General features: G+C 35.2%; 1 protein-coding gene across 5 annotated transcripts in view; it reads left to right on the forward strand.

Moving 5' to 3' along the window:
* Window positions 1-13,673, forward strand: part of SLIT2 (slit guidance ligand 2) — a 256,998-nt gene that overhangs the window by 184,180 nt on the left and 59,145 nt on the right. For 2 of the 5 annotated variants that reach the window (XM_058024095.1, XM_058024098.1), the window contains exons 10-16: window positions 223-294; window positions 924-995; window positions 1,514-1,585; window positions 3,438-3,581; window positions 3,714-3,877; window positions 4,648-4,671; window positions 8,223-8,373. In XM_058024095.1, coding sequence (XP_057880078.1) covers window positions 223-294; window positions 924-995; window positions 1,514-1,585; window positions 3,438-3,581; window positions 3,714-3,877; window positions 4,648-4,671; window positions 8,223-8,373 — 699 coding nt within the window. Of the gene's footprint in view, window positions 1-222; window positions 295-923; window positions 996-1,513; window positions 1,586-3,437; window positions 3,582-3,713; window positions 3,878-4,647; window positions 4,672-7,082; window positions 7,101-8,222; window positions 8,374-13,673 lie in introns of all 5 variants that reach the window. The other 3 variants (XM_058024097.1, XM_058024099.1, XM_058024096.1) reach the window with 2 other exon arrangements.

Below are 13,673 nucleotides of genomic sequence, written 5' to 3' on the forward strand. Positions count from 1 at the left end.
AATATTATTCTGTACAGGTTTAAAGGTTTGGCTGGCTGTTTGGTGCGGTGGTTTTTTGTTTGTTTTGATTTGGGTTTTTTTGATAACTAAAGAAATAAAAATTATATTGAGAAATACGAAGTTGTCTTTTTTGTTGAAGTCTATACCTTCTAGCTTCTTATGGCTTTAGATTCTTGCTTAGCTTGGGGGTTGTATATTTATGTTGTTGCTCTTCTTTTGCAGACGGTTAGAACAAAATTCAATCAAGGTCATACCTCCTGGAGCTTTCTCCCCCTATAAAAAGCTCAGAAGAATGTATGTACCAACTAACTTACATTTATTTACATATGTATGTGTGTATATATATATACATATCCAGATTAAAAAAACAAATCAAAATGGTACAAGGAACTGCAGTTAATGTGTTAGCACTTAAGAAAGTTTGACTGCTAGAAGGCAAACTGATATTGCAGCCTAATGATTGAGACCATATTTTATCTTTGTCATATTAATAATAATGGGGGTTTTACCAAATCTTGAAATTGTTTAATGTATTTTTGCACAGAAGCAGTGTGTTACTGTACTGAAAATTCTAGATAAAAAAAAAAAGAGTGAGGATTACTTCAGATTATTTTAGAGGCTGTATAGCTCTGGGGTTGTAGCAAGCAGAGAATTCTTTAAAAATGTACTTAAGCAATCAGGAAATGTAAACATTTTGTCCTTTTTTTCCAAGAGTTTCAAACTATTTTTATCTGTGCATTTTTTTTTTGTTTCAGTGTACTGGCAATTTCAGTGGTTTTATATTAAAATTCTTTGGCAGTGTCTCATGTAAATATTTCCAATTTCTCTCTCCTATCCATACTTAATTCTAATTACATATTATCTTAAATTTCATTGTTTTGAAAATAGCTTGAATTAATTGAATCAAATGTTATTTGTTTCAGTGACCTGAGCAATAACCAGATCTCTGAAGCAGCTCCAGATGCTTTCCAGGGCTTACGTTCACTCAATTCACTGTAGGTATCTGTTTGACCTGTAAACAGAAGCAAATTTCTCATATTCTTGTAGTGAAATTATTCTGGCCTTTTGGCTCAGTGCAAAATGTTGCTATAAATTCAATCCATTCTGAAAGTTGTAATAATAATTTCAGAATGATAGTGGTAATTTAATATTCTTTTACAGTCAGACATTAATAATGTGTGGGTTTTTTTATAAATATGTTCATGGCAAACAGTTGAACACAACCAATCATGTATTTTATTCCCCAGTTAGTTGTTCTTGCAAACAGCAAATCCACTTAGCAGGGTCCCTTGGTAAGGCTGTAATCAGTGAGGTGCTGATTCTGCAGAGATCTTTGGGTTACACACTGTTTGGCAAAGTGTGATCCTGCTGCCTCACAGGACCACAAGGATATTGCAAGTATCAAGTGGTTGTTATTCAGTTCCTTTCAGGAAAATGGGAATTTCTCTATATTTGAAGTCAAATTCCCTACCTTTCATAATGGTAGGTTTGTCTGCTTTATTTCCTGGTACAGGGTCCTCTATGGCAATAAAATCACAGAACTTCCAAAGGGCCTATTTGAAGGACTCTTTTCTCTGCAACTGCTGTGAGTATTTTTTTCTTATTTATTCTATTTTAAGATCATTCAAAAGGGTAAACATGATGAGAGATTTATGCCAGAAGAAGAACTGGCAGGAAATCCCATACATAAGATCAAAGTACAGTAAAATCAAATTATGCTAAAACCAAAAGAGTCAGGACTCTCGTAGGCCAGCTTGCCACTCATCCAGAAATGTGATCATATCAGTTAATGTTTCAGCCTGAAATGATTAAAATGAAGTTATTCTCCCATGTGGAATTTCTAAGGATAAAACTCATAAAGATATGATACTGTAAATGACAAATGGGATGTATGTAATTGTGTGGGAACCATGGAAGGAATATTTGTGTGTTTTATAAAGAGAAAATATATAGTGGAAATGCTATGCAATTGCATTTCTAGCTGCACCCATGAAAGAACAGTATTGCACCACAGTTTCATTGATGGCTTCTAATGTTTACTGACACCCTGTGCAATTCTTTGAATCTGTGAACTTGAGCTGCTACGTCATTTAACACTTTGGAAATTTCCACATGCAACCTTTCAAACAGTGGCTGTTTAGATTTTATACTGGAATAAAAAATGTCATGGTGGTAGTTTTATCAAAGATTGTCAATATTTAGTAGAAGAGGCTGTGCAAGTAGGTGCATCGTGTAAAATAAATGTGTTAAATAGACCATAAAACAACAGTGGTGTTTTTGAAAGAACTTGTCCCAGAATAACTGACTTGTTGAGTTAGAGCCTTCTTAAAGAATTTAAAACATCTTCTAAACACATGTTTAGAATTACCTAATGTGCAGACTTCACCATGAAGTGGTTGGCAAAATGTCAACTAATTGAAGATGTCAAAACAGCAAAATATATACAAAGAAAATGCAACTTCTAGCACCACCTAGAGGTTTGCATTTTGATTTACTTTAGTCAGAAAAATAGTACAGTAGTAGGCAGGTATGCTTTCCTGTTTTCCTTTAAAGATGCTTTAGTTATAAAATATATTTCAGATTTGGTAAAAAAATAAAGATTTAAGACCTTTCCTAACTCTCAAGTCTCTATTAAAAAAAAGACCCTATGTTAATGTGCATTGTATAGGTAGTACATTTAGGTCTAAGTAAATTTCTACTTGTGTGGCAAAACTTTTTATCAGAGCATTAGGTTTCAAGTCCACCATTTCATTCTATTTCTGGCTCAAATGGAAAGAAGTAAAAAGTATTTGGTTATAAAAATGCATCTAACGGAAAGGCTTTTTGTTCTCTTCAAAAGGACTTGGTTTAGATTGGCTTGTTTGTTTTAACACTAGAAGTCTGGGAGGTACAGGGAAGAAAAGGTTCCCTTGGAAGATGCAGAGGAGAAAGGATCCAAGACAGATTTGGATATATTCCATGCCACCAGTTTTTACTACAACTCTGTTAATGTGGCAGCATGCTGATTAGTGACATATAATTAAAAGTGCCACTGCACATCTCTTCCAGCTAATGAACACAGTGTTCAGTTCCTTTTTTGTTTGTTTATTTATTTGGCAAAGAAACTGGTTTTCCTTGAATATACTTGATTTTTTAGGCTTGTTTCTTTGCACAGTACACAAATACCACACAGACATTCTGCCAGCACATACAGGAAATGTGATTTTAGGTAAATAAATGCAAGCATTTCAACTCCAAGGTTCAAATACGTAGGAATACACATAACCTAAATAAGATACTTCAATTCACTGAAATTCTTTCTGTCACTATCAATTATAATTTGTTACTACATCTCTTGCTCTGGTAGCAAAGGTACACAAAGAATTGTCTATGAAAAATGCTGAAGCTGCGACACAGAACGGTTTCTTTCAATTTTATAATTATCTTCCATTAAACAGATTATTGAATGCCAACAAGATCAATTGTCTGCGAGTTGATGCATTTCAAGACCTGCACAACTTGAATCTTCTTTCTCTGTACGACAACAAGCTTCAGACCATTGCAAAAGGCACCTTCTCACCCCTACGTGCCATTCAGACCTTGTACGTATGTTCTTGTGTATGGTTTTCTCAAGTACGACTTCATATTCTACAGTGCAGTAAAAGCACTGGGTGCTGCTGAGACCAGAGGGAAATAATGTGTGATATTATTGGGTTTTTTTCCCTCCACGGAAGGCATTTGGCTCAGAACCCGTTTATCTGTGACTGCCATCTGAAGTGGCTGGCGGATTACCTGCACACAAACCCCATCGAGACCAGCGGTGCCCGGTGCACCAGCCCCCGCCGGCTGGCGAACAAACGGATCGGCCAGATCAAAAGCAAGAAATTCCGCTGCTCAGGTAATTGTCCTAGTTCAGCTGCTGTTTTTCCTTTATTGGCAACAAAGAAAAATAGTGGTTTTAGAAGTTCTAATGAAAGCAGCTGTCTCTCTACAGAATTATTAAACATCACAGTTTTTTGTTTTTTTTTAGTTGGTTAACTGAATAGAGGGCAATCTGGGAAGTCATAGACTGTTGGATCATGGAACGTTACTGTAGTTAAGATATTTGGCACTATTTCTGAGTAACATTAAGCCTAGCAACATAAATGTAATATATAAAACTTCAGAATTAAATGCTAAAGTTATTCACTACAAGTATCACCGCCATAAATCATTTTTTTAAATTTCCACAGGGCTCTGGAATATGTGAAAGATCTAAAAATTTCTAAGCTAAATATGGAAACATAACATATTCCTTTTATACAGGGAGCTTACTTCATACTGAAATTTACTGTTTTCTTTTTCTAATCTTATTCCATTTCCTACTTACATTTCTTTAAATCCTAACTTTTGTCATATGGTGTCCAGCTGTTCCAGGTGCATTTCATATTCTACAGTTTATTCAGTCTCAAGTGCAAATACCAGATGAAAACTGTTTTTTAATCCATGTTCCGGATACATTTATGACTATTCGCACTTCGTTGTTTATCAGCTCTCATTGTGAATACACATTTTTTTCACTAAATTATCTGTAGTTAACTGCAATCCATACTTAATCTAATAAAACTCATTCTTTGCTTGCTGACATTCAGGCGCATCTTCTATTTTTTTTTTTTTCTCTTTATTTAGCTAAAGAACAGTATTTCATTCCAGGTAGGTTTGGCTCTGCAGTAAGATTGACTAACTGCAGATATTCTCTCCCTTTCACCCCAAAAGCAAAGTTTGTCATAGCTTTTAGGAAACTGATGCATGTGTATTAACATTAGTCATTACCTATAGCTATACATAGTTTTCCTTTGTAGAAAATAGTAATTCTGTTTTCTGAATATAAGAGCTTAGCATGCAGCTCCATTTACCTTTTTCTGTCTCACAGATTTGCACACAACCTACCAAAATTATACCTATATTTATATTTAGAAGGTTGCACCTGCTAGTTCATATTTTAACTGACACTTATACTTACTTTGTACCTTGCCTTTCTGCTGCTACTGTTTTTAAAATGTAGCTTCTGAGCTGCTTTTAAACACAGGAATCCATGCTGCCATCAAAGAGCTAGCACAACTCTAAACATTCTACAAACGAACGTTTTCTTGCCTTGCTTTCCTGCTCTACGCTGGCTGCATCTGCTGCTTGCTCACCCTCCTTTTGTTTAGGAAATCACCGTGGAATGCTTGGAAAAGAAAGCTGATATTCTTAATTAGAGGCATTCTGTGGTCACATGCATACAGTGAATCAGAAATGCTTTCCATTAAAGAAAATATGACTTTCAAGTTGGAGTGAAATAGTAATTTACACACAGCTTTAAGCTACAATAAGTCTATGATACTTTTACAAAAGATTTACCAATGTTGGCCCTAGCTCTTTGAAATATGGATCTTTCTTCTTTTACCTTGCTTGTCAGTGTGTGCACTGTTTTCTTAATAGAAAAAAAAAAATTACTCACATTTTATTCATAACACATTATAAATAACAAAATAAACAAGGGAATAATGCATCTATTGATGAGTTACAGTATGTGTTTTGCAATCAGGATTTTCTGCCATGGTTTAATATCTAGAAAAATATCTACAGTAATTGATTAGGACACCAGTGTACTCCTTCTTTAAAGTACTACAGGTATATCATCATTCTGCAGTCATCTTAGTTGTTTTCTCTTCAGCTGGTATGTTTAGCTCTCCTCCAAATGCTGTGTGATGTAACACTTAAATTTGCTGCGGTCATGTGAAGTTCTTCAGGCCCTTATACTAATACATTGTTTTGAATATGAAGTAAAGAAAATATGAAATACAAAATAAGGCCACAATTTGTCAGGACTAGCATCCACAAAAATGTGTTAAAGCAGCATAAAGCAGGGGAATTCAATTTCACAAACCTGTAGTACCGCTCCATTCCTTAGTGTGTGGTACAGCTGTATTCCTGCCACAGACTGACTTCTACTCAACCTTGCCGGCACAACTTTTGCTTGTGAGTTAGAAGTGTTTTTCTGCCAGCAAATGTCTTCACAGCCTGGTTATTACATGGCCACTCATGCAGTTTAGGCATTCCCTTTAACAAATGCTGTTCCTGAGGGAGGGTGGGATGGAGGGAAGAAGAAAAATAATGAAATTTTAAACAATGGGCTACATACATGCTTCTCTGTTGCTTTCTCTTTCTCTCAGGTTATCAGGGAGATGCCACCTAAAAGTATTTTAGTTGTTGAAGGCATTGTCCTTGAATATTTAATTGTTTTAACTGCTAAAAGTGATGTACTGTGGATGCAGGAGGAAAAAAACAAAACTTATTTTTAGACTTGTTTATTGGGTATTTAAAAATGCTAAAAACCACTTCTTTATACTTAAGTGGATACTATAACATAATCTTAGCATTTCTTTAAACACCTAAATATTTTTAGTATTTGTTTTAAATCTGTCATTTGGAGATGTTGCTCCACAGACACTATGAAGTCCTAGTAAAATTTCAATATGGCAGTTTGGAAGACTAAAGGTTTGCAGGTATTAAATAATTTATTTGAAAAAATACCATTTATCTGCTACCTCATAGAAGTACCCTGTAGTAGTTTCAGCATATGGATTACTAAAACATTTACAAGTGGTAGATAACATAGTATCTGATGACTGTTGGGTTTTTCCCCCCTCCACTGAGCAGTCTGTTTCTCCTATATTTGTTTGGTTTATTAAGGATTTAAGTGGCATAGCATGTATATTTGGCTTGGTGATCCTTGTGGGTCTTTTCCAACTCAGAATATTCTGTATTCTGTAACTCCTATATACATTCAGGGAGCAGCTTTTAAAGAACATATACAAAATAGTGAAGAATAATTCATGAGAGGCATGATCATCACCCTGGATGAAATGTGTAATAAACCCCAATCTTATCTTCATTTTTAAATGCTACTCAAAATGAATTATTCTTTCTTTATGCTGAGGACAATGGCCCTAGCACCATCTTCTAATCAAACAATCAAACGAAAGTTAAGTAGAGAACATGAGAGCTCAGTTCATGTTTTTGTCTTAATTGGCATTACTCTGTCTTTCTTTCCTTCTTGGCTATCTTTACTTTTTCAGGAGTTCACCATTTTGGCTGTAAGTAAAGTTCAGTGTCTGAACTAAATCACAGTGTACCTCCCAGCCCTGATGCACCTTCTGCTAGTCTCAGTCTTTTCACCTTTGTCCAAGAAGAACCCACAGGTCTTTTTGGCTTCTCTTTGTTTTCTTTGTCACCCACCCTCAGTTCCTTACCAGGTGTTTTTTGCTGATATGTTTAGGATGTTTTCTTTGACTGACTCTGGGAAATGGTGGAGGAAACTTTCAATGTGGTTCTTTTTCTTCCCTTTTTTTTTTATTTCTTTTTGTATATATATTGTATTTTTATTTAATCTGTGACAGTGATACTGTTACTGTGGCACTGGACATTCAGTAATAAGAATGCCATGTCATGTAAGCAAGTATTAAACTTCAAATGCTTCTGTAATTTATACCTACTCCTTCCTCTTTCCCCTTGCTCTTATCCTTGGCCTAATGGATGCAGTTTTGATAATGTAGCGAGATTTTCTGTTGTGCTTGATCTAACCATGTGGTTGTGAGGTATGAGTAAAACATGGTTCTGTCAAGCACCATGGAACGTCACGCAGCTTTCTACAGCATGGCAAGCTGCTGAGGCTTAAGTCAGGATCACACATTTTTTAAATTAAAGCTGAAAACAGGGCTTTCAATTTATTTGTTGAGATGATGTGGAGTATCGGGACTATAAAAACAAAAAAATCACAGAGGTTAATGAAGTCCAGTCAACAATAAAAATTTGTAACCAGAGAAAGAGAAAAGGTGGCATTCAGGATCTATTTATTCTTGATACAGAGAAAGAAAACAAATTCTAAAACAAACAGTGGCATTTGTTTGATTAGCTATAAACAAGGCTAGATTGGCTGACAACATAATCAGCAGAAAGTACAGCTGTGAAAAGCTCAAGTTAATGTTATCCTGCTATGTGAAGTTGGTCTCAGTTTCTTTTTCCAGCATATCTTAAGTCCCTATATTTAACCCTCTCTTGAAGCCCTTGTGTCTGTTCAGTATCACAGAATTTATCACGCATTTCCCAAGTTGCCCACCCGTTATCTGCATTGCAGACGTCTTTTCAACCCTCTCACAAGAAGAAATTCTTATACTTTATTGACTTAGTTTCTGTGTTTTGACTTGAATCTTCTACAGGCACTGAAGATTACAGATCCAAATTAAGTGGAGACTGCTTTGCAGATTTGGCTTGCCCTGAGAAATGTCGCTGTGAAGGAACCACAGTGGACTGCTCCAATCAGAAACTCAACAAAATTCCTGATCACATTCCCCAGTACACAGCAGAGCTGTAAGTTGAACCCATAATAAAGGACTGTTTACTTATGGAGAAAAACTAAATTTTTTTAATATGAAACCACAGCTTTAGTTTTTTAAACAGCAAAGATTGAAAGTAACCTCTGTGGTGCACTTTGAAGGCTTAAATATTCATAAAAAATTATTTATGCATTATTTCAATACCATGTGACCCTAAAAACCCATGATAAAGAAATAAAAAAACTAGTCTATGTTTCTAGTTCTTCAGGACCTGAGCAATCCACTTGGATTTTTTGAAAGGTAGTGGGGTCTGTTTTGATTTTAACTTTTAACTGCAGGAGAAAGTAGGGCATCCAGTAACCAGAGAGATCTGTCTTAAAAAGTGCTACCTAGATGTTTAAACAGACAGAGATGATTCTTTTTATGCAAAGCATACGTTATGTTTGTTGGGCAGGAGACCAGAGGAAGATAAAACAAACAGATCAGAGTTAAGAAGATGAGATAATAGTATAATGAATAGAGGTGGGGAGAGGACTCAGAGATTATTACTTGCTTAATAAATGCCATATGGGAATTATTTGTAAGCATTACAACTGAAGTAATCTTCAAGGAGGGAGTGAAAGATAAAATTAAGACAGCTTTACAAGATTTCTCCATGTGCAAAGAATAGTATAAAAGGGAATGCAGAGATGGTTGAAGGATTGGCAGAAAGGTAGATGAAAGTGACTGTCATTGCAGAGCAAAGGTGGAAGGAAATAGCTGTTTTCCTAGGAGATTCAGTTTAAAGAACAGGGCAAAATGTTGAGGGACAAAAAAGGGACTTTGATTTGACATAGTAAAGCAGTGTAGGGATGTGGAGACAAGATTATTGTGATCAAGTTGTCACCTGCAGGGGTGAGATGAGCACCAGGATGGCACACCTCTTAAAAGAGCAGACCACAGCTGTCAGCAAAAAAACACTATGGCAATCAGATATGAAATAGTGAGACTATTGTTAAGTATTTGAATATCTGGACAGGAAAAGAGATTTAAAACTGAAATATTTTTGAAACACAGATGGAGACTTTTTTCTGTCTCTAATCTGGAAGATGGAGTTGAACTTAGTATTACCATTTTCTGTGCTGGTTTTGGCTGGGGTAGAGTTAATTCCCTTCACAGTGGATAGTACAGGCTTATGATTTGGAATGGTGCTGAAGAGAGGGCTGATAATATGGAGATGCTTTTGTTCTTGGTGAGCAGGATTTACACAGAGCCAAGGCCTTTTCTGCTTTTTGTACTGCTGTGCTGGCAAGGAAGCTGGGGGTACATGGGAGGCTGGGAGGAGACACAGCCAGGACAGGTGACCCAAACCGACCAAGGGGATATTCCAGACCATGTGACATTGTGCTCAGTATATGAAGGGGAGGAAGAAGGAGGAAGAGTGGGGCATTTGTAATGATAGGGTTTGTCTTTTCTAGACACTGCTACAATTGAAGGAGCCCTGCTCTCCTGGGGATGGCTGAACACCTGCCTGCCCATGGAGAGCAGTGAATTAATTTCTTGTTTTTCTTTACTCGGGTGCTTGGCTTTTTACTTGCCTATTAAACTTGCCTATTATGAGTTTTCCAGCTTTTACCCTTCTGATTCTCTCCCCAGTCCTGATGGTGGAGGAGAGAGCAAGTGGCTGTGTTGGACGTGGTGTCTTGCTGGGTTTAAACCACAACATGTTCCTATTAGAAATCTGAAAATTGCAATCAGAGAAAAAAAAAAGGATACAGTCTTATGTGAAGGGAGATAGAATTCAGTGGAGAAATGTGTTTTATGTTATCCGATATGTTGAGATACAGTTGTTTCATTTAAGAATAAAAGCTGATGGAATAAGTAACAGGTTAAAGTGTGGGAAGAAATCATCAAGTAGTGGTTGTATAAATGAAGTTACTGAACCAAGAAAAGAGGAATGGAATTGTTGAAATTATTAAGCATGCATTACTTTGATATTTAGGAGGAATCATGTTTAATTGTCTCTTCTGTGAAGAAATTATAATTTTAATTTAGCATTTTAATTGTTTTTTAGATTAATATTTTGCATGTGGAAGATATACTGTCAGGTGTTTTCTTTCTATAATTATGGTTCCTACATGTTAAATTCAGGAGGAATAATGAAATAATCAAGCCTCATCTACTCTATGTCCTAAACACTCGAATTTCAGTTGACAAAAATGTTTTTTACTAAATACGAGGTTACAGCACTTCTTTCAGAAAATATACAGTCTTATTTGAAAGTGTTAGTGGATTAAAAAATCCACCATTCCCTTAAGACTGTGACTGAATTTATTTTCTTTCACTTCTGTTTTTTTTTTTATGGAAACTTTTCGTTTTAGATGTATTCTACCTCTCTTCAGTTTCCATCACTGCTTCCTTTATATTTTTTTTTTTTTGCATTAAATAGCCCTTTCCTTTCCAGCACTCTATGCAAGTAAGATCGTGCTGAACTGTAACAAAGTTATTATTCAGCCTTCTACTTGATAGGCTGTACAGATTGTTCTTCAAGTCATTTGATGTAATAAAAATTTCAACAGTCTTGCAAATATTCTAGAGAGGATAGAGAAATTACTTCTTCATTTTTTTTAATCCTGCTAAAAATCCATTCACTCTAGCCAAATACATTATTTTAGGTTTTGCCTCACTGATACAAAAATTATAGCTCTTCCTTTTGTTTCCTCCTGTCCTGGTCTTTGATGCACTTTGTTGTTCATCTTGGGACTTCCCAGTCTAGCTCTAGGACCATTCTTTGATTTCCAGTTTGCATATTTACTGGCATGTATGAGAATAACAACAATAATACCACTGGGAAAAAGCCCTGTTTCTTCCAAGCTGCTGTTTTGTTTTGTTTGTTTGTTTGTTTGTTTTTAAATCAAAAAATATCAATACAGTTCAAGACAGCTACTTAATTGTAAAATTTAAAAATTTATACCTAAACCAACTAACTGCTGTTCTAACTTCCCATTTTGTCCCTTGCTCACTGTCTTCCAGAGAATCATTGTATGATCTGTCTAATCTGACAGCAAAGTATTTGATGTAAAGTACAAGTCTGTAATTGCACCCCAAAAATAAAATATTTTTCAGGTAGCTTTCTAAAATGTAGGAAAATTCAGGAAGCATTTCAGAAATCACTCAAAATGAAGTCCCCAGGAGAAATGCTAAATAAAAAATAATTTCAGTCTTATATGCTGAATTTTTATAATGATTTTGCAATAGATGATCACCTAACAAGATAGTTTTAGAAAGCACAGCTATCACTGCAGCATATAGGCTTCAAGGAAGGTTCAACGATTATTCAAAAACATGCAATATCTTAGCCATTGTGTTACTAAAACAGCAAAAAGCATCAAATAATCCAGACAAACAGAATATGTAGACATTGAGATCAAATGCTTCTGTTTATTTTTGATTTTGAGAATGGTATTTCAGTACTTTATTTGAATAAACCAGGTAAAAGTAATTTTAAAATAATTTTCTTAATCTAGTGATGGGTGATAACTACAGTTGCTGTCTTCACCAGTGAAGAGGACTGGGCTCAAAAAATAATATTAAGATACAGAGTGGAGATCCCATCACATCTGTAAACTTTCCAGTTATCCGTAATAATTTTGATTCAATTGTGTATAGACTAATTTAAGTAAAATAAATTCAATTTAAATAAAATTAAAATTCTACTTATGAAATTAGATAGAACTACAAGATTGAGACATAAACAGCAAATAGGTCAAGAAAAAATTGTCTGGTTATCATACATATTAAAGATGAAGGAGTGCTATTGGGCACCAATTCAAATTTCATTTCAGGATATATGTATAGGAATGTAGAATATGGGTTACAGGAAATAATTATTGTACTGTGCATAGCAATAGTAAAGGATCAGCTGGAATACTGTGTCCAAGACTTCATTTTTCAAGATGGATATAATTGCTCTGAAAAAATTCAAGGAGAACACGAATCATAGAAAAGAAGACAGGAAGGGTTGAAGGCATTTGTGTGAAAGAAACGTGAGGGAGAGACAAAGTAAATTACTTTAATTGGTAAAAGATTGTTGCAAAGGATAAATGATCAAATTATTTGCATTTTTCGATGCGGTTAGAAATGTTTGCAGTAGAACAAGTAAGTATTAATGAAATCGGTTAATGTTTTCATTATCACGTCATTCTAGATGGTATAGCACTTGAAAAGTATTTGGAGATGTCAGTATTTATAGAATGGTCAGTGGTTCTTTTGTTGATAGGGTAAAGAAAAGTCTGTTTAGAGTAAAGAAATAACTTTAGTAATTTAAAATGTGCAAGAGTATTTCATATGGTCCCCCTAAAAATCACATTAAGTCTGATTTTTAGAGGTGATATCATCTTCTGAAATTCATGTTCCTTGTAGTTTTGTGTATGAATGTTTTGTGTATATCCAAAAAACTTCTGTCTTCTTTCTGCTTGGTTCCATGCTGAAACTGTTGTACAACCATACCTTCAGATTTACAACCTTCATTTCCCTTCTGGCTATCAATGAGAATGAACAGAAGGAAAGGATGAACAAACAGCTTTCTTTAATTTTCTAGTTGTTTTTTTTTCTAAACTTGTCTTGCAATAAGGCAATTCTGAAAAGCATTCTGGGTTTAGAATTGTGCTGAATTTCATTTCACAGCGATCTTGTCAGTCCTATCTTCTCCTTCCTATGTAAGATTTCTAAAGAAATGCTGGACAGACTCCCTTCCTTAATAATATGGCTCTATTAGAGCATATAAAGGATCTAAGACTCATAATTTCCGTTTTCATTTCAAGAGAGGAAGTAAGGAGTACTGGATCAATGCAAGTATTGTTTGAAATGGAGATGGTCCCCTAACCTAGTTGCTGTTAAAGGTATACTCTACTGTAAGCCTTGATACCTGTGCAGGAGAGAGAAATGCCCAGCTAGTATTTGTCACTCTTTGCATTCCTTCTTATAGGGTTACAAGTCAGCATTTAATGCTGCCTTAAGCAATACATGTGTGCCAGCTGTAGTGGTATGAAGATAAATCATGGTGAGGGAAGTGTTTTTTAAATTCATGGGAAGACCTATGCGGTGGGTTTCATTCCCTACTCAAAAGAAGAGTAATTCTTTCATTCCTGTAAATAGTGTTCTGTGAGTACCTCCAGATGTCTGGCAGACTCCACCTGATATCCTTTTAAAGAACAGAAGACTAATCTTCAGTGGTTTATATGTCCTTCTAAAGACTTTTATTTATAAGTTGCCATGGAATCTTCCCTTAGTTACGTTTTTGTTTGAAAATTAAAAACACATCTTCTATTCCTTTTCAGCTTTAGCTGTGTAAAC

This window comes from Melospiza georgiana, chromosome 5 (assembly GCF_028018845.1).
Source record: "Melospiza georgiana isolate bMelGeo1 chromosome 5, bMelGeo1.pri, whole genome shotgun sequence".
Lineage (NCBI taxonomy): Eukaryota > Metazoa > Chordata > Aves > Passeriformes > Passerellidae > Melospiza > Melospiza georgiana.